Source organism: Astatotilapia calliptera, chromosome 19 (genome assembly GCF_900246225.1).
Source record: "Astatotilapia calliptera chromosome 19, fAstCal1.2, whole genome shotgun sequence".
Lineage (NCBI taxonomy): Eukaryota > Metazoa > Chordata > Actinopteri > Cichliformes > Cichlidae > Astatotilapia > Astatotilapia calliptera.
The window spans coordinates 6153767-6173664 of NC_039320.1; the positions used below are offsets into that span (position 1 = coordinate 6153767).

At 50.8% G+C, this 19898-nt stretch overlaps 2 protein-coding genes across 9 annotated transcripts in view; both read right to left on the minus strand.

Annotated features, from left to right (window-relative positions):
• The window catches only part of kiaa0586 (KIAA0586 ortholog), a 33354-nt gene that overhangs the window by 2176 nt on the left and 11280 nt on the right, over window positions 1-19898 (minus strand). For 2 of the 8 annotated variants that reach the window (XM_026152023.1, XM_026152020.1), the window contains exons 8-26: window positions 8384-8513; window positions 7879-8306; window positions 7722-7794; window positions 7326-7541; window positions 7026-7233; window positions 6740-6946; window positions 6538-6638; window positions 6319-6456; window positions 5214-5398; window positions 5017-5141; window positions 4748-4938; window positions 4348-4679; window positions 4022-4260; window positions 3891-3943; window positions 3703-3813; window positions 3541-3625; window positions 3201-3355; window positions 3091-3124; window positions 2960-3019 (exon numbers count right to left, since the gene is read on the minus strand). In XM_026152023.1, the coding sequence (XP_026007808.1) occupies window positions 2960-3019; window positions 3091-3124; window positions 3201-3355; window positions 3541-3625; window positions 3703-3813; window positions 3891-3943; window positions 4022-4260; window positions 4348-4679; window positions 4748-4938; window positions 5017-5141; window positions 5214-5398; window positions 6319-6456; window positions 6538-6638; window positions 6740-6946; window positions 7026-7233; window positions 7326-7541; window positions 7722-7794; window positions 7879-8306; window positions 8384-8513 (3071 nt within the window). The remainder of the gene's footprint in view (window positions 1-2959; window positions 3020-3090; window positions 3125-3200; window positions 3356-3540; window positions 3626-3702; window positions 3814-3890; window positions 3944-4021; window positions 4261-4347; window positions 4680-4747; window positions 4939-5016; window positions 5142-5213; window positions 5399-6318; window positions 6457-6537; window positions 6639-6739; window positions 6947-7025; window positions 7234-7325; window positions 7542-7721; window positions 7795-7878; window positions 8307-8383; window positions 8514-19898) is intronic. The other 6 variants (XM_026152025.1, XM_026152028.1, XM_026152024.1 and 3 more) reach the window with 6 other exon arrangements.
• irf2bpl (interferon regulatory factor 2 binding protein-like) lies at window positions 14489-19434 on the minus strand. The gene has a single exon (XM_026152031.1). The coding sequence runs from the start codon at window positions 19276-19278 to the stop codon at window positions 17566-17568; it is 1713 nt and encodes a 570-aa protein (XP_026007816.1). The 5' UTR covers window positions 19279-19434; the 3' UTR covers window positions 14489-17565.

The following is a 19898-nucleotide window of genomic DNA, read 5'->3' on the forward strand; positions in this document are numbered from 1 at the left end:
GAGCGGCTGTCTCCAGCAGGGAGGAGCATGAAAGAGGAGCTCTGACGGGGAGACGGGAGGCGGTGTGAGGAGCTGCAGGACACTGAGCTCACTGTGAGGAGGAGCCGCCATGATGGAGGTCTGGACGCCTCACTTCCTGTCCCTGAAAACGATTTATTTTTGTTTCAGTCACTGAATCGAACCCTCTGTGAAACTGCTGCTCCTCACTTCCTGTCACATGACTCCTGCCGCTGGGACGGGCGTTCAAACAGGACAATGAGCTCAGTGTGAGGACAGTAACGACGCTGCCTGCTCTCAACACTCAGGGGTCTGTGTGATGTCACAGAACGGCTCCTCCCGACCGCCGTTCAAACGCTCCTTTTAATTGCCTTAAAGGGGGCGGAGCTAAGACCGCTTGTTTCACACAGCAGATGAGCCGAGACACAGAAGGATTATTATGTACTGAGTTATGCAGAGCTGTTCTCACGGTGTCCAGAGATAAACCAATCAGAGCGAGTGGCCCATGAGTCTGCGTCTCTATGGCGATCAAGACAGAGCCATCGCTACTACACATGCCTCCGTTGTTATGGTTACTGAGCATCTTCTAATTAAAGAGACGAAGGTGGACCTGACGAACCTTCACACGCACAGATGTATGTAAACACGTGCTCTGATTGGTCGGTGAAGCCTGCGCGCACTAGAGATGGCACGATACCACTTTTTTATGTCCGATACCGATATCATAAATTTGGATATCTGCCGATACCGATATGAATCCGATATAGTGTGTTTTAATCAACAAAACTGTTTTTTTTAAATATCTTGCTGCATTTTGTATAAGTTCATACTCAAGTTTAAAACAACAACTACACTAAAGCTATTCTGTTATACCTGTATGCAAAAAAAAATATTTCATAGTTCAGCAATACTGATCAATCTAATAAACTTAAACCTACACCATCCTCCCTATTCTGGTATTTTAAAGAGTACTTAGCATAAATATTAAGCAACCTAACTAATAGGGTTCCAACTCCCAGCAACAACAAAAATAAATAAATAAAAAATAGGGAACCACCCCTCACGCTCCACCTCATGATGCTTAATCGACGTAATCAACCTTAATTTGATGCAGTGTGAAAAAAAATGCACAGAAATCAATTATTTTTCAAGAAATATTAAATAGATTCAACATCTTTCTTCAACAAAATTGCAGACTGCACAGATGGTACCTTCCCAAAGGAAAAAGTACTATAGCTTACTAGGGTATATATATTAGACTTAATAGTCACTATATACAGTAATTGACTTCTATTCATTTTACATCAAATTAAAACTTTGGGTGTAAGATTCGGATAATTATTTATTAAAAGCTAGACATTTTAAATGAGAATAAGAAAGAAAAGTATGTCTTTGTGCCCCCTTTTCCCTGTTCATGCCCTATCGGCCCCCCTGGCTAAACTTTGCTAGATCCGCCCCTGCACAGTTACCAGCGTCAGCTACGTAGAAAAAGATCCTCGAGTAGAAAGTAATATTAAATAAATTCTTACAACAGCTGATCAAGCTTAAACGTGCTGCTGTTGTTCAGCCGTTGGTTTCCTCTTTCTGGTGCAAAGTGGGCCAAAAAGAAACAAGAGACACGGACTCGCGACAGAAAAGCCGATCAGCTGATCATTAAGCAGTTTCATGATTGAAGTAGCAGCAAGAAGAGGCAGTCGCTCCATATATCGTTTGTTAAGCTTAACGCAGGAATGCTTTACAAACATTCAGAGATGGACTTACACACTTGCTTTACTTCTCTCGGGATAACTTTGTCGGAGATGAAATGCCGGGTTGCTAGCGAAGCTCCAAATGCTATCCAGACCACCGACAGGTCCCGCATGCCACAGCCGCTCTATCACGTGATGCATACTGCTCCGATGTGCTAACGTTCTGAGGTGAGTTACGGCGTGTTGCAAGTTTTGTGAGGTGCTTTCGTGATATTTAATGGATCGGATTACATTTTTTATTTTTCTCCGATATCCGATCCAGTAATTTAGGTCAGTATCGGACCGATACCGATACGTAATATCGGATCGGTCCATCTCTAGCGCGCACACCAGCTGTGATATATTTCCATGACAACCAGAGCACAAAGAGAGAGGTTGATGTTCTTCGTCCTTGTCTTCAGGCACGTTTCATTCACAGGAAGTGAACCGCAGCAGTTTCTGGTTCCTGTAAGGCGCTGGTTGTATGATGTCACAACTGCCTCGTTGTTGAGATCTAAAGCTAAGAGTACACGCCCACATGCTCCCATTTCCTCAGAGCGAGTGTTTGACCTGCTCAGCTTCCCGTTAAAAAGTTTGCCTTCACCACCTGACACCTCGCCGAAGGAGGCGGAGTCAGACAGAAGCCTGTTCCTTAAACACTTCACCCAACTCAGAGCGCCCCAGCTCGACGTCCGTGACCCATGTGATCAAATTCCAGATGTAATAAGAGAACACCTGGTCATGTAACATCGACCTGAGCACCGTGCCGCCGTGCGGGGACGCCTCGGTGGCGTCTCGCCGCCGTGATGCGGTGTTTGTGTCGTGTTACAATCAGCATCACCAAATTTCCAACTTTAAAACAAAAGCTGAAGAGTGAGGAGTCACCTGATCTCGTTAACAGCTGCGGCTCTCAGCAGGTCAGTTTCATACTGATCTACCTGTCAGGTGTTTCCTGTGTCTGATGTCATCTTTAGGAATCAAACAGGTCTCAGTGGGCTGCCCTGGTTCACTGGGCAGTGAACCAGGGCAGCCAACTGGGAGACTCGGGCTGGTTTTTGTGTGGACACTTGACACCCCCTGCTGCTCACACGATGAAGAGCAGCCATTTTATTCTCTATGTGACCAAAAGTATGTGGACAGCTGACCTGGGGTCAGTTTCTGTTCCTCAAATGTTGTTCCAAACTCGCTCATTTCATTTCATCTCCTCCATCGTCAGCCGATAAAAAGTGACTCACTTTTTATCGGCTGACGATGTTTCCTGTGCTGCTCCAAGCTCGCGGCGTCCGTGATCTCAGCTAAAAAAAAAAAAAAAAAAAACAGCAGACACACAAATCGTTCAAGAATCACAGACAGGTGTGTTTCTTACCTGTGTGACTGTTGGACGTCCTGACCAGCAGCACCTGAACACACACACTTATCAGCATAAAAATTAAAACACACGAAAACAGCCAACGTGTGTGTGTCTGTGTGTCTCACCTGTCCTGGAGTGTGTGTGTTCTCCAGGTGTGGAGGAGGAGACAGCGACAGCTCTGTGTGGAGGTCAGAGGTCAGTGTACCTATTAGCTCCCCCGTCAGGTCGCCCAAAGTAAACGAGCCCTGATTGGTGGCTTCAAAGCTGACCTCTGACACATCTGCAGAGAATGGAAACCGAGTGATGTCAGAGGTGAATCAGAGGCGGGGCCAGTTTCTGACTGAAGCCAGGTGAGAGTGTAAAACCTGGAGGTGTCTGAATGAGAACAGTGTGAGTGGCTCTGTTGTGTTAAACGAGACAAAACTTGTGTTTTTGTCCCTGAGCGTCGTCTGAAGGCAGGCGTACCTGCAGCCTGACTGATCTGTCCAGGTGAGCCGGACTGACCGCTGTGGGTGAAGCTTACTTTCCCGTCCGCCCTCTCCCAGGAGCCCTAAGGACATACGAGGTCAGAGGTCATAAGCTGAGGTGTGGTGCCTCTCACATGCACTCTGATGCCTGCAGGCTCACCTCGGGCTGAGGCCTCTCTCCTCTCTGTGTGACTCCCTGCTCCATTTTGGTCAGCAGGGCCCGCAGGAGGTCGCGACCTTTCACCTGTCCTTCACTGGGGGGGTCAAAGTCCTGGAGGGGGCACATCATTATATTAATATTCAGCTTGTGCTAAGCTTCCAGCAGTGCCTTGCTCAGCGGTTCCTCACCATATCCTGCAGCTCCTGCAGAGAGCTGTTGAAGCTGCACACAGCCCCGCCCCCTGACAGACAAACAGAGCACAGAGTCACACCTGCAGGCTACAGATGTCCTGCTAACACACACATGATGATGATGGTACCTGTCATGGCTGCCGGCTGGTTGGCACTGATGAGCAGCTCTCCCTCTGAGATGTGTTTCAGAGCTGCTTCAGTGCCGGCCGTCACCGTGCTGGAGCTGCTGGACTCCTCGGAGGAGGTGGAGGGGGACGCCGGTCCTGCCTCAAGAGGAGGAGACGGGGAGTGAGCAGGGGGGAGGGAGGGAGGAGGAGGAGGGTGAGGAGAAGAGAGAGGAGGTTCCTCCTCCGCTACTGACATCAACCTGCAGGAGAAGAAACGTGTTAATGAACCAGGAAGTGTGTGTGTGTGTGTGTGTGTGTGTGTGTGTGTGTGTGTGTGTTGGACATACAGAGGTGGTTTGTGTGTGGTTATGTCTTCCACCAGTCTCTCCTCATCCAATGGAAGCTCAGTTTCTTCCCAAGTGAAGGGAGGCGGGGCTTGGTGTACAGTAGCTGGGCTTTCTGCAGAGGGGGTGGGCTCTGGGCTGAGAGTGGGTGTGGCTACGAGCTCTGAGGTCACCAAAAGACCTGGTGGTGCGATTGGTTGAGGAGGCTCCTTATTCAGCGGGCTTGTCGGTTCTGATGGAAGGGGTGTGGTTACTGCCGTAGTCTCTCTGCTGGGCGGGGCCGGGCTGGGCGGTGGGGTTGGTTCCGGTGTGGGGACCAATGGGAGCGGTTCGTTCTGGAAGAGAAGCGGTGGCCTTCAGAGACGGGGCTTAACGCTACGACGCTACGACAGAGTTTCCGTACCTCCTGAGGGTCTGCTGGTCCAGCTGATTCCAGCGCCGTGTCTGGTCCTGCGCCCAGCGGGTCTCTCTGGCCCAGCATCAGGGCGATAGTCTCAGCCAGAACCTCGTTCACAAGCTGCCGGATTAACTCAGAGTCCACGGGCACGCTGGCGTCCACGAACAGCTGCAGGCCTGCGTCTCCTGCTGCCTCCACTGCAGACACACAGAGGAGCAAACAGTCAGGGAGCAGCGGGGGAGCAGAAGAGGAGGAGCAGGAGGAGGTACACCTACCAATGTCTGAGGTGACGCTGCGCTCCTCTGGATCTGACTGGTCCACGTCGCTATTGTGGGCGTGGTCAGAAGGCGGGGGCCAGTACAGCTCTGAGATCATCCTGGACATCAGCTGCTGCTCCACCCTGAACACAGAAACCAAAATGGTGACAATGTGGCGTTGTTTCCACGGTCTGGGGTTCGTGCTGGTTTCTCACCATTCCACCAGCCGGGTCTCCAGGACGTCCCGCTGCAGGGCCGTGCCCAGGACGGGGACCTGATCCTGGGCTGGGAGGGCAGAGGGAGCCTGGGGAGGGAAGATGGGACCCTGGTAGAGGACCGGAGGGGGAGACGGACCCCCGTCCAGCTCCACGGCCTCCTCACCCGACACGCTGACCTCCTGCTGAGAGGAGGTTCACTATTCAGTGACATCACTACACCTGAGCTCAAGATTTCTGCACGGCACTGTAACCTACATGTGCCTGACATTAATATTAATGAGTCAATAGATTATTTTAAAACTCTACACAACATCTTCACCTTCTTCATGACTGAAAACCTTCCAAAAATCGTAAAAACCCCAAAATTCTGAAACAGCGGCTCAGTTTTTAAAGTTTTCTGAGATTTCTACTAAAAGTCTAAAAAACCCAAAAAAACATCACAACTGAAAATCAGTGAAATGACGGGATAAAGGATCAAGATATAAATCAGATGTTACTGAAATCACTGAGAAAAAACGAAAAATGAGACCAAAGGATTAATTAATCAAAGTCTCCATGTGTCCAAAAACATGAATAGTAATAGCAATCATCATCATCATCTTCTTCGCTCTGAGTTGCTGCTGTTCTGTTTTCGTCCAGCAGGTGGCGCTGCAGCCTCACTGAAAACACTGACAGTCTACAGCAGAGGTCTCAACCTGGCGGCTGCATGTTGACGTGAAGAAATCGAATGCAGTGACTTTTTTGTTAAGGAGGAATTGTTTTTGTTGAGTACGATGTTAAAATAAGTTCTTTAAAATGATGGAATATGTCATGAGCAGAGAGCACAAACATGCTGAGGGATGTCTGTTAGCTCAGTGAGAGTCACAAACTCACGTGTTTACTTATGTCTGATTTAGTTAAGAACACAATGACAGCAGCAGTGCTGCCACGTGTGCACAGAACAAACGTCCAATGAAAGGCTTCAGTTAGTGAAGAGGGAACAAAACATTTCAGGAAGTATTTGTGGGCATTTTTTTGTTTTTATACTACTTGAAGACTAAAGTGGCCGTCCTATGAGACGACGGTGGCTGCTCTAAAGCACAGAGGAGGGGGAGGGGCTTACCTGCACAACATCAACAACAGACAGGAAGTCAGTTCCAGGGAAGAAGTCGTCTTCTTCCACTTCTTCCTCGTTCCCTTCGATGATGTCAATCGTGTGTGATGGAGCACGGGGAGGAGCTTGTTCTGCCTCCAGGAGCTGCTGTGAACACACACACACCTGTCAGAGCTCACACCTCCACCCTTGACTGACTGAAGTCCTCAGAGGCTCAAAGCTGCTCACCTGGTCAGGTGCTTCATCGCCCACAGAGGCTGTTGGAGGGGCAGCGAGCGCTGATGTCACTTCCTGAGGATGCTCACACCTGGAGTCCATCCGGGGTGGACCTGCATGGGGAAGGTTGTGTGTGTTATACTTGACCTTTGACCTGGAACTGTTGTTTATGTTTATTTTAACCTTTACAGAAACAGGTTACTATGTTACTGACCCAGTGGGATCGCTATGGCGACAGGGCAGCTGTTTGCAGGGGTCATGCTGAGGTCATCAAAGTGACCTGAGGTCAGGTGTGATGAGCTGAAAATGTGAGATCGTCCAGGTGAGGAGGAAGCAAAGGGAGGGGCTGAAATGATTGGTTGGGGCTGAGTGAGGGGTGGGGCCAGGCTGGTCTGAGTCTTGGAGGACTTCAGCTTCACACCTGAGACGCAGAGCAGAATGTTTGACAACGCCCACAGGTCAACCTTTACCATCACACTTACTGATGTTGACTTTCTGACCTCGGACACTCTCCACTAGTCGGGGGCGGGGCTTCCTTCCGAGTGGTGAGGCAGGTGAGCTGAGGCGAAGGTACGGACTCTTCTTCAGGGTCCGTCTCAGACCTTCATACGGCGCCCGGCCATACAGCCGGGTCAGGTACGATTCTCCGTCCACTTCCAACTGATGACGCTCAGCTGCTCCACCTGTGCCTCGGTTAGGCTCCACCCCCTGCAGGTGCATAAACACATAACCAATCAGTGATCGCTTGTTTGTTATTGATGAGAAACTAATCAATGGCTTCCAGAAGAATCCAGCCTCACCGCTCTGATTCCGGCTCTCTGCCCTCTGCTTCCTCTCCTCGCTGTCCTCATACTTCCTGTTCCTCTGAGCGCGCCCACTGGCCTCTCCTTCCCTGAGTGGGCGGAGCTATCAGCGTCCACAGCTGAGTGATGGTTTCTGATGTTCCCTGAGGACATCTCAGCCTGATGGCAAGGCAGAAAAGGGTCAGTCCCCGTTTTACTTCTTCTGCTCTTTCTCTGAGCACCGGGGGAGGAGCAGAAGAAGAAAAGTTCAAAGAAGAAGAAGCGTTTGTGCTGTCGTATGAGTGAGAGAACAGATGGCGCCACATCGGAGTTCTAGAAGTGAAGTTTAGAAGAAGCAGAAGAAGAAGCAGACAAAAAGAAAGATGAAGGTGTTCCCAGCCTGCTGGAGCTCACCTGGATGTCTCTGCTTAACCTGCTGATCCAGGCGTCCACTGTCTTCTTGATGCGGACCTCCTCGCTGTGGTCTCTGCCGGTCAGAGAAACCATCCTAAGTGTTTAAACCTGTCCTGTGTTAGCGAGCACACCTGAAGTCAACACTACCATTAGCTACCTGTTAGCAGCTAGCGCCTCCAGCTGGCAGTGCAGAACCTCTCCGGTCCGGGCTCTGAGCAGAGCCTCCAGGTTCTCCTCCAGAACTTTCTTCTGCTTTCGAACCTGATGGAGAACCTGACCCGCCTCCTCCAGCAGGGACGGGACCGCGGACCTCCTCTGGACCAGCACAGACTGGGACTGCTGGGACCAGAGGTTATGTTCTTCATCAATGGTTTTATTGGGCTGGGGTAGTCTGGACTGGTTTTGCTGGGACTGTAAACTGTTTTCATGGGATAAGTTTTGTTGGAGGTGGGAAGATCGGGACCTCGGGCGATTTTCCTTTGAGGTGGTTTGTTGGGACTGGGTTTGCTGGGACTGGGACTGGGTTTGTTGGGATTGCTGGTGCTTCGGTGAAGGTCTGCTGGTTTTCAGAGGGTCTTCTGGCTGCTGGGGGACAGAACGTGTGTCAGGCTTCAGTATTACAGACTCCCGTTAACTCGAGCTGAGCTGAACTGTACACTGACCGTCAGCAGCATCTTCATCTCATTCTTCAGATGCTTCATCTCCTGCAGTACGTCATTGGCTCTCCTCGCTGCCTCCCAGCTGTGATTGGCTAAAGACCGGAGCTGAGACCTTTCAGGCATGTGAGCATGTCTGAAGCATTAAAAACATGCAAAGGGAACAGATTTAACTTCCTAGATCGCTCAGCCTGAATAAATGACCAGTGTAACGCTATAATATTAATATCTGTTAGTTTTTGAGTGTCTTATCTGACTAAACACTCACGCCTCAACAACGCTGTTGTTACTCAAGAAGTGAAAGTAACAGCCCATCCAGCGCTCCGCTCCACGCAGCGTCACATATCCTAATACACAATCTGACTCACATCATCATCATTTAGATAGCACTTTAAAAACACACCTGGTAGACCAAAGTGCTGTACAATACAAATATGCATATAGTAATAAGATGGTAAATGGTAAATGGCCTGTATTTATATAGCGCTTTACTAGTCCCTAAGGACCCCAAAGCACTTTACATATCCAGTCATCCACCCATTCACACACACATTCACACACTGGTGATGGCAGTCACTACAGCCACCCTGGGGCGCACTGACAGAGGCGAGGCTGCCGGACACTGGCGCCGCCGGGCCCTCTGACCACCACCAGTAGGCAACGGGTGAAGTGTCTTGCCCAAGGACACAACGACCGAGACTGTCCAAGCCGGGGCTCGAACCAGCAACCTTCCGATTACAAGGCGAACTCCCAACTCTTGAGCCACGATCGCCAGGTTGGTGGAATGAAGCTGACACTGAGCTGAGCCCCGCCCTTCAGGCTGCTCCCGATCACCAACGCTTACACTCTTAACCGTGTTCTCGCGTGGAGGGGCGGGACTTATGATGTACCCTACAGCCATCCACCAGGGGGCGAGAAAGCTACCCACCCTCCGAAAAGCACACGCTGCTGCGATCACACAGCAGCACTGAGGACCGACAGGAAACCAAGATCAGAACCATTAAACAGAAGTAAACAAACAAATAAATGATGCGACAGCGTGGAAGAAAACTACTGACACTGAACGTTACACTGATTCAAATTAATGAGATCAAACACACAACACACAGTGTCACATTCTTGGCAATTCAGCTGAGTCTAAAGCGCGCGCGCGCACACACACACACACGCACACACACACACACACACACACAGCGGGCCGTCGGAAGCGTCTGGAATCACTCTGAGGACAGTGTGACTCATGCAGCGAGGACATTGATGCGTTGGCGCCTTCACATCGTGGGGAGTTTGCAGGTACAAACTACATAAAGTGAAAAAAAAGCATCACAAAATGGTCTCAGAATATCAAAACTAAAATATACAGACTGAGGAGGATGTACGCAATGATGCGAGCTCGGAGAGGAACGCCCCCCCGAGGCTCGCAAGCGAGTCCCACCGTAACATCGCGACTATGGCCTGACAGAACAGAGTTCGGTTATTTCTGATGATACAACAGAGACGTTCTGAGGTCCCTCAGAAACGTCTGACCCAGGGCGATTTTATGAATGAATCATAGCATCCCAGCTCGCCTCTCCCCTGCTCTGGCTGTAGCGCCGTTGCTGCCAGAGCGATGGTGGCTGAGACGCAGCGGAGCGGAGGTGTAAGTGCCTGGCTTAAAACAGGACGTTAGCCGCATTTAACCTTCAGTTATTCTTTATATAGTTGGTAGGAGTCAGACCATGTTTCTGTTAGCTGAAAACATTACAGCAGGTAACCTGTAGTGTTGGAAACGTGTTTTCCGACGATGTTTGCTACCCTACAATCCGTCCTGCTCTGTAGTAAAATCAGCGACATTTGACCGTCCTGTTGCTCCCATTGAAATTTATGCAGCCTATTTAAAATCTAAATCTTTAAACTGTCCGCAGCCTACTGCTGTTACCACTGTCCTGTTTGAAATGGAATGGGAGAAGCTGGTTATTTTGTCATATGTGCCAAGATTAAACCCAGGAGCCACATTCAGGTAAAAGTGTAAGAACAAATGATCAGTGTTTCAATATTTATCTTTTATTAGATGTTCATGTGGTTTGGTTATTTGCCTTTTGGTTGAAAGTACACTGAGAGAAGATTTTTCATTAGTGATCTTAATAGTATTTGTTTTTTCATATTAATGTAATTTTTTATCTAATTGAATACAATCTATTTAAAAATAATAATAATAATAATAATAATAATGGATTGCATTTTTTATAGCGCTTTTCAAGGCACCCAAAGCGCTTTACAATTCCACTATTCATTCACACACAGGTGGCGGCAGCTACGGTTGTAGCCACAGCTGCCCTGGGGCAGAAGCGAGGCTGCCATATCGCACCATCGGCCCCTCTGGCCAACACCAGGCAGGCGGTAGGTGAAGTGAATCTCTGTCAAAAAAATGCAGTCAGTTTACTTCTTATTCACTATGAGCATCATTCATTATCCTCCCCCAGTAATTAAGGTTAGGATATGTATTTTTTCTATTCCAATCCATTCTTCTTTAGCAGCATCTAACCTTGATCAGATTTGATGGTTTTGTTACAGACTTTTCAAAAAAGTGTTTTGCTTTTCTTTCACAAATGTGGGATTAAATTGTGTTAAAATGTACAAAACAGTGATGTTTTTTTTTTGGACGAGGACCCAGGCACAGAGACACTTGATGAATTCAAGAATCTTATGATTTAATAAAGAAATTTGCAGACTTGCACAGAGAGGGTAAAATTATGATGACTGATAACAGAGATGAAGACAACAGACGACGAGGACAGGGAGGAACAGGGGTTTAAATGCACCAAGGAGACAGTCAGAGGGAACTCGGGACAACTGGAGACATGTAGGGATGCAGGGACTGACAGAGACGGGGAAGACGTGTCATTGTAACGAGTAAAGTTTATCTTGCCTGGCTGGGCAGTTCTCTGGGTGCTCAGCACGCCCAAAGCTCTGATCCTAGAATCGCCCCTGGTCTGACCTTCATCTCAGAAGGTCCAAACGCCCTCAGCTAAAGTCGTGACGCTCGCTGAAGCTGGAAATGTGGCGGTGGGTGGGGATAAAATGGGCGCCGCTGTCAACTTGCCCTCTGTCATTTAATCGCTCAGAAACTATCACAAACAGCTGCTGCAGGCTGTCTGCTGCTGCTGTTGCTAGGCAACACCCCAGTGGTTTCTCATGGTGACAGCGAGCAGAGATGCTGATGGAGGAAACGGGCGGGGGGAGGGGGCCCGGGCCTCCCCTTCCTCCTCTCTGTAGACCTTTACATGCCAGCAATAATTCATGAGCGCCGTAGTAACGGCTGCGGATGACTATTAATGCCGCGTCTTTGTGCTTCACCCTTTTCTTTGTCCTTGTGCTTCCCTTCAGCGCTCCGAGCACGCTGCGTGTTCGACACACGAGCTAAAACCGGATCGGTGCAGGCCCACGTGGACCACATTCCTTCGATGATTAATGCTGAGCACAGGTGGACTGCTGTGCTGCCTGAATGTGGACCCGAACAGGCTAACCTGCCTAGGACAGATGTGGAGCCACATGTGTGGTGGGGTCTGGGTCTAATACTTAAACATGTTAAATAAAGAGAGTCCCCGTGTGTGGCACGAGGCCCTGTGGGTGAGTTTCAGCAGGCAGACCCGGCTTAACTGCTGAACTACCTGAGACAAAATCCATTATGGTTAAATGTGGACCAAAAAGGGACACTTTGTGGACGTAGACCCCCCTCCCCCTTTGCTGCCGTACAGGCTAAATGTGGACCTGCCACACACAGCTGGCTGAATGCTGACTGAACCTAAGTGGGGTACATGAAGTGGAATAGACACACAGCGGGTGGAAAATGTCAGGTGGGCCAGATGTGGTTCAAATATCATGACATAGCTGACATCTGGCCCACATAAAGCGTTTTAGCATCCGGACTCCAAAATACGGATCCACCGACTCCAGATGGATCCGCTGCAGGTGTGGAGCTAAATCAAGTTTGCATGAAATCTGCAGCACGAGCTGAAGTGGACCAATCGGGCAACATAAAAACACAGCGAGACGGAGGCTTCTGAGCGGGCCAGTGGGGGAGGGTCGACACCACAAACAGTCATAGGTGTGTGTGTGGGGTTGGGGGGGCCGGCGGGGAGTGCTGATGGACATTAAAAAAAAAAAGTTTAAAAAAAAAAAGAGTGCTGACATCATCGTCTTAAATGCAGTCAACGCCGTGACACGCAGAGAGGGGTGGGGGCTTGTTTATCGGCACAAATGTGAAGTTATTGACGCCTACGATTATGATTCTGTCAGTGTTTAAAGAGCGGCCGATCACTGCAGCGCTTGTCTCTGCACATTCCTGAATAAATTATGTCTTTAAATGTGAAGCTGGTAACCATGGCAACAGCATCCTCCTCCACGGCTACAGCGAACGAAGAGGAGGGGGAGAGAACCGACCGCGGTGCTGCGCAGACAGATGAATCAAACCTCGCTGCGACTCCATGTCTTTATTTAGCTCTGCACGTTCAGCCCACGTGAGCGCCGACTCACTGACGGAGGCTCTGCCCACTCCGCCTAACTCAACCGTGTCTGAACATGGAGACTGATCCAAGCTGGCATTCTTCACCGCACTGTGCCAGACTTCAGACTTTTCAGTTTTCGAGCGGATGCTGTCATGCTTCTGTGGTTCAGGATAAACATGACGCTTCTAACAATGAGCTCAGGCAGGGAGCCCCAGACATCCCATGAAACCACCTATATCACCTGTTATTGCAATTTATGACCTTTCAACTGCAAGTGAACTTTGTCAATATCTACGTTTTATCCAGTAAGGATAGCTCGCAGAGAGGCTGCCTCCTCTGTGATCAGAACAGCAAGCGCGACACCCTCGAGCTGTAGGCAACCGTGTCGTCCCCACACGCCGCAATCAGCCACAGAATGTGAAAACATTCAGAGCAGCCGCTGATGTTGTGGATGTCCCGACTCGCTCTCAGAGCGCGAGAAACGAGCTGCAGGTTTGAGAGCAGCTTGCTGTAAATCCACACACCTGCAGCATTGTGTCTTTGTCTGAGCCGCTTCGGCTGCTGCAGCTGCACGCACAAAAACACTCTGTCAGACACTGCGCGGCCAATCAGAGCGCAGCAGAGGTGAACTGAGCAGATGCAGTTTCTGGATCTTAATACGACGCCGTGTCTTTAATCAGAGTCCTTGCTGTCTCGTTAACAAACTCCTGATGCAGTACCGGTACTACCATTACTGCAGTACTCGCTGTACTTGTAGTTTCTTGCTGCATTGCAGATTTTCTCTTTGAACAACAAAAACACCCCTGGTGTGTGTGTGTGTGTGTGTGTGTGTGTGTGTGTGTGTGTGTGTGTGTGTGTGTGTGTGTGTGTGTGGACAGTGATGGTTAAGGTGCCCTTGGCTCAGTGCAGCAGCTCGCTGTGTGAATGCTAACCACGCTGATCTGCGTTTCTGCTGGTTACACTTTGGTGCCGCTCGGCTCCTTCTCACATGATCATTTCTAACATTTGTGACTCCAACATGTGGCTCGGGGGCCACATCTGGCCCACCAAACAGTCCAACACAGCCCGAAAATGGACGAGTTCCTCAAGCTTTCATTACAATGCTGATCACGTTTGGTGACAAAGGAAAGGTCACAGTTCAAGTGAATGTAAAATGAAAAGTAAGGCTCAACATTTCGAGTTTCTTCATCAACGCATAGACAGCAGAGAAAGTTTCGCTCTTGGCTTCAAGTCAATCAAATCTGCATCTTTGTCAAATACAAATGTTGGAATTACAAGAACATAAAAGCGTCCATGTGAAGACGCTGAGTGCAGGATTTCAGGAGCTGACAAATTCAGAAAATACCTGTGCTGTGTTTAAGCTCCACAGCGAACGGTGGAAATGTGGCTGTTTTCCCTGAGAGGCCCGGATTTGATCCGAACACAACTTCCTGGAGACGTAAAGATCAATAAGTGAGACGCTCCAGTGTTCTTACTTTAGCTGGACTTCTGGAAAAACAGGTGAGCCGCTCCATCACAGCCTGACTCAGTTTCTACTGAAAGAAGCCTTTAGCCACAGGACGTGAGTGATTCCAGCACCAGAATTTCAAAATAAAGTCGAGTGTGGCATTAAAGAAACGTCACGTTTGACAGAAAAGGAATTTATTACAACCGACTCAGCTCCAAGGCACGTTACAAGATCAAATGTGTTAGTTTCATTTTTATCTGAACAGAAACACAAAACAAGCTGAACCTTAATGTGAGGCAGGAACAGAGAGGAGGGGCTTCTTATTGCAGTACAAAATATATTAGAAAGGAAAAATTAAATTCAAATTCAAAATGATAATATGAATAAATTATTTCTATAAAAATAAAAAAAAATTGCTTTTTTTGTTGTTTTCTTTACAGACACGACTTTCTAATGTAAAAATGGAGCATGTGTTAGTGACTACCGGCTGCCTCACACTGAACCTCCTAAACACCACGGCACTGACCACGCCTTCATCTCCACGACAACACAACACGCTCGTTTCTTTGTTAAACACGTTTTCTAAAACATCCACATGTAGAATATTTATAAGTTCAGCTGTCTGCTCCAAACTCGGCTGGAACCTGGACGGAGGGAAGACGGCGTGTGCACGGTTTCCTCTTTGATGTCCCAAAACATCTGACACAGTTTAAGTACAAAAGGTTTTTTTCTGTTTTACATTTAGATCATGACACAAGGTAGAAACGAAACACAATTCCAAGGGTCGTTTAAACATGACTCTACGTCCTGCTCGTCTGTTTTTATGCTGATTTATTCGTTTACATCTGCAGTGAAACGTCGGCATAATTATACTCTGACACCGTTGGCTTTCCGGGCAGAAGAAACAAACTTCCTGTTTAGTCTCTCCGACAGCCGTCAGAGAGCTAGCGTGTTCACGGGTCTTACTTCCTGTCCAGTTCAAACAGAAGAAAACCAGCAAACGAGCAGCAGATGTGTTCCTCGAGGTGACTTTACCTTCCAACTGTCAGGGCCAAAGTCGAGGCGTTTTTGGTTGGTTCACTTCAAACCACTGGAACCAGTTTGTCCACAGTAGAAACTCTCTGCATTTGGGAGTTAACTTGTTTTAACTTGACTGAAAATGAAGAATTCATCAGTCTGACCGCCATCTTTGCGTTTGCTTTGTGGATCCAGGTGCAACAGAAACATAACATTTATTCGCTGGACAAATCCAACTATGAAGTTTGTTTGTTTTTTAAAGCCCAGAAAGTTTCTATAAGCGAGTTATGAGGAGCAAACACGCACAGCTGAACGGTGACGGCTCACGGCTGCAGCGAGTCAGAGTCTGTACTCGTCTCAAAGCTGCTGCAGAGATCAGAGTCACGAGCGAACGCGGCCGCGCCTCCTCTCAGCCATGTTGGGTTAGAGGAGGTGAACTGATGCTGCAGCTGTTTCAGGCGAGGAGCGGCTCTGTAAACAGCATGACGCCTGTTTCATCCGCACGTCCAACAAGCCTGAGGTTACAGTTCAAGTCTGCACACAGCCAGTTATTGTCTAATCATCTTAAGCTCAACCCCCCCCGCTTCTGTCGACGTGCCACAGGAGTGACGGTCTACCGCCGAGAACGTTACCGAGCTGATCTTTGTGCGACGCCTCGTTAAAGGCACCAAAACCACGAGCAATAACTTAACAAAGGCTCTGTGAGCTCACAGCGGACGGTGGCGATCGTTGTGACGATCTGTTCAAGACGAGTGTGTGTGCACGCTCACAGTGAGGACGCCTGACACAGGTATGGACCTGCTGTGAGCGTGCTCCACAGCTTCAGCTGCATTTCTGGAATAACCCTTCATGAAGAGCCCCTCCAGCTGCGGCGAGTGCGGCTCCACAGAGTGGGAACGTGGAGCGACGGATTGTAAGTGAGCGCTTTCTCCTCCTGAAACGGCGTCCTACCGGCCGCTTCCTGCAGTGGGAACGTGCACAAAGACGCCCTGAAACTCCCCGCCGGTCTCATCGCTGCTAACAGACCTTTGCTTCACAACAGTCACAGCATGATGTCATTCTGAGATCACGAGCTTGATGATGTCCACGGCGTTAATTAGAAAGAGTCAAAGGTAATAAACGCTGAACGTGAGCAACGCCTCCCCTCGCGTTTCTCCACCCGGTCGTCAACGGGTTCGTTTATCAAACAGGGAGAATTTACGACCGTTTTAAACAAACATAACTGATGTGAGTTTCACTGTGAGAAGTGTGACGGCAACTCGGACACAAACTGTGACTGTATGTTAACCAAACTCCAGACGAACATGAGCAACGGTGGGAGCGACACCTGGACCCACACAACAGGCACAGATTAACATCAGTAATGTTCCATGTTTCAGTCAAACTGTTTCAGTCTGTGAGCACATCGTCCTGAACAACAGACAAAAACACAAACGACTCATTCACAAAGTAAACGCACAAGTTTAAACGCCAGATGAACCAAAGATCACTCTGATGTCATACATTGGAGTTTGGATAATTTGGACGATTACATTTTTCTTATAAATTTTAACATATTTCTTTGTTTCAAAATAAGAATTGCCTGCTTGTCCGAGACGTTTATTAAACTGCATCACGATAATCTCCGTTTCAAGCCTTCAACGTATTTTTATCAGGTTTTCTTTACAGATGCAGAAACGGGCTGACGGTCCGGCGCAGTGGTCACACATTTGTACTCATGGGTGTAATGACTGACACACACACACACACACACACACACACACACCTGTAATAACATGAACTCATTTTAACAGAATATTGAGGTTATTTTAAGCCTCACAGTAAAGAAGACTGAGTGTTGGACAGAAACTATAGCATGCATGATCTTACTGCACACACACGGAGCTGGAGGCAGCTCGACGTATAAACTGAAGAGTGTCAGCGCTGCTTTGGATCAGTAACACTCATTTATTTTACTGACGCCAGGTTGAAACTCAACCTTTGACCTCCGTCACATCGAAAACAGACACGATGACAAAGGAAGGTGGAAAGTGTTAAATCAGAAAAGCTTTCACGTGATCACCAGTCCAGACTCTAAACGACTGAAACAGTTTGCTGTTCTTCATGGTTTGAATATTTGACTGAGTTTAGGTTAGAGCGAATCTCTGTGGGGGGCAGGCTGAAGTACCTCGACCTGGGCTGTGATCCAGGGGAATATAAAAAACAAAGTCTGGGCTTGAGGCTCCAGCACCTCCTCCTCAGGGGTCCCTCTCCTTCTTTACCTTCACATCTCCAGCCAGGATGGTGGAAATCTCCCCCTGCATAAATGCCCAGGGCACGTTGGAACCGACTAGCGGGCACTTGTCCCCACTGGGGCAGTACACCTCCCCGGAAGCCCCTTGGGCCTTGATGCTCTCCCGGGAGCAGGGGAAGCAGAACTTGTGTCCGGGGACGGAGGGACACTGCACGAAGTGAGTGTCCTCCAGGCGCTCGTGGCAGATGGTGCAACATAGCGGTCCGCTGTTGGCCACGGGGGAGTCGGGCACGCTCTGCGCGTGCACCTGGTCCTGCGCGGGCAGCCCGAGGTCCCCGTTGCGGGAGGAGAGGCGCCTTTGGCCGGAGGCTGAGGCCGGGGACGCCGGGCTGCCGGCCGCGTGCCTGGAGTGCGCGGCGGAGTCTCTGTCCTTGCCGGGCGAGTGCGCGTTACCGAGCGCGTCCGCCACTGACATGAGCGCGGCCATGGGGGACTGTCCGTTCTGCGGCGGGGCGGTGGCGGATTCCGGGGGGGTCTTGAGGGCCTCGCCCGGGCCCCCGAGCCACTGCTGCCGCTGCTGCTCGTCCGCAGAGTCCGGCTCCGGGGAGGCCTTCCTCTTCCTCAGCCCGGGCCGGGAGCCCCCCGCCCGTCCTGGCGGCAGCGGGAAGCCGCCGTCGGCGTGCGGCTGCGGTAGCAGCTCTACGGACAGCGGCTCCCGAAAGAAGCGCAGCGGCTCCGGCAGCAGGTCCCCGAGCAGCCGCCAGTCCCCGGAGCCCGGCTTCTTCTCGTACTCCAGGTACTTAAAGCCGGACGACAGCCCGCGCCCGAAGTCTTTCATGCAGTCCTGGTACATCTGCTTGGCCACCCCCGAGGCGCTGGAGAACACCGTCCCGGAGCCGCTCGGGTACTCGATGAACAGCTTCAGCTCATGCTCCGCGCCGGGCTTCGACGCGGCGTCGAAGGCGAACACGCGGCCCAACAGCGCGTGGTCCTTCTTGAAGCGGACGTCGAAGGGCGTGCTTCCGGTGAGCGCAAGCAGCGTGTCGCGCACGGCCTTCGGCCGGCCCGCCCACTCTTCCTGGCGGCTCCGCAGGCTGTCGCTCAACTCTGCCAGCACCTCCGCGTTGCGCTGCTTCTCCTTCAGCTCCCGGTCCGGGTCGGCGGCGGAAACCGAGGCGGGCCGCTTCGCCCCGGGCTCGCCCCGGCCCGTCTGCGGCAGCAGGCTGGGTGGCACGGCGGCGGACGGCGGTCCGGCGGGGGTCCTGCCGCGGGAGTTCGGGCTCTGGCGGTTCAGCTCCGGCGGGCCGTCGTCCTTGAAGCCGTTCGGTCCTCCGAGCCCGGTGGGCGGCCTGCCGCCGTAGTCGAAGCGTCCCAGCGAGTAGCGGTCCGTCCCGGGATGCTGGGGCTTGGCTGCACCATCCGCCGGGTGGTGGTGGTGGTTCGGCGGCTCTTTGCCGCTTAGTATGGCCGCCTGGCTCTTCGTCGCCCCGGGCTGCTGCTGCGGGGGCGCTCCCGCGGCGCCGCGGGCCTCCTGGAAGCCGTGAGCGCGCTTCAGGTGGCGGGCAGTCTCGATGACGAACTCGATCCGGTCCGCGCCCTCATAGTTGACGCATCCGCGGCACACGGGCTCCGTGAAGTCCCAGATCATGGCCCAAGGCATGCGCGGCAGGTCGCACAGGTAGCACGACTGCCGGCGGGACACCTGCGGGGAGGACATGTTCCCTCTGCCGGCCCCCTGCCTCCTCCTCCGGGCAGCCGCTTCACCAGCTCCCGCTAAAACTGCGACACGCCGCCGGACTGCGGAGCCTCCTCTGAGCTTATTGTTCCTCCTCCTCTTCCTCCTGCTGCTGTAGCTCCGTGTGCTGCTGCAGAGATGGAGGAGGGAGGAGGAGGGAGCTCTGCCTTTTTTTTCCCTGCATGCATCACTCCCGGGGAAGCGGAGGAATTCAGATTGTTATCCCCTCTCACACAATGCCACCTGGTGGAGTAGCTGACGTCACCGTCCCTCCCCCTCCGTGATCTCACTTGTTGCCCTCGTTCTTCCCCCATCTGTGTCACCCCCACCTCCTCCTCTTCATCCTGTATTTGTCACATCCAGGTAAAGAAGAAGCCCGCTCCACCTGCAGCACTCCAGCTGCCGGGGTTCACGGGTCTGACCCCAGCACACACGGGTCCGGAGGGGGCACACAGCGGGAGGGCTGAGGCCTCCCCCCCCATCATATTTTTGTCTGTAGTTTGTGGGGCTGTTCACGAGTCATCATAAAAGTATCACGGCTTGTTTCTTTAAATAACTCCTGCTCCTTTTACCAGTCTTTGGCTTTTGAGGGTGGGGGTCTG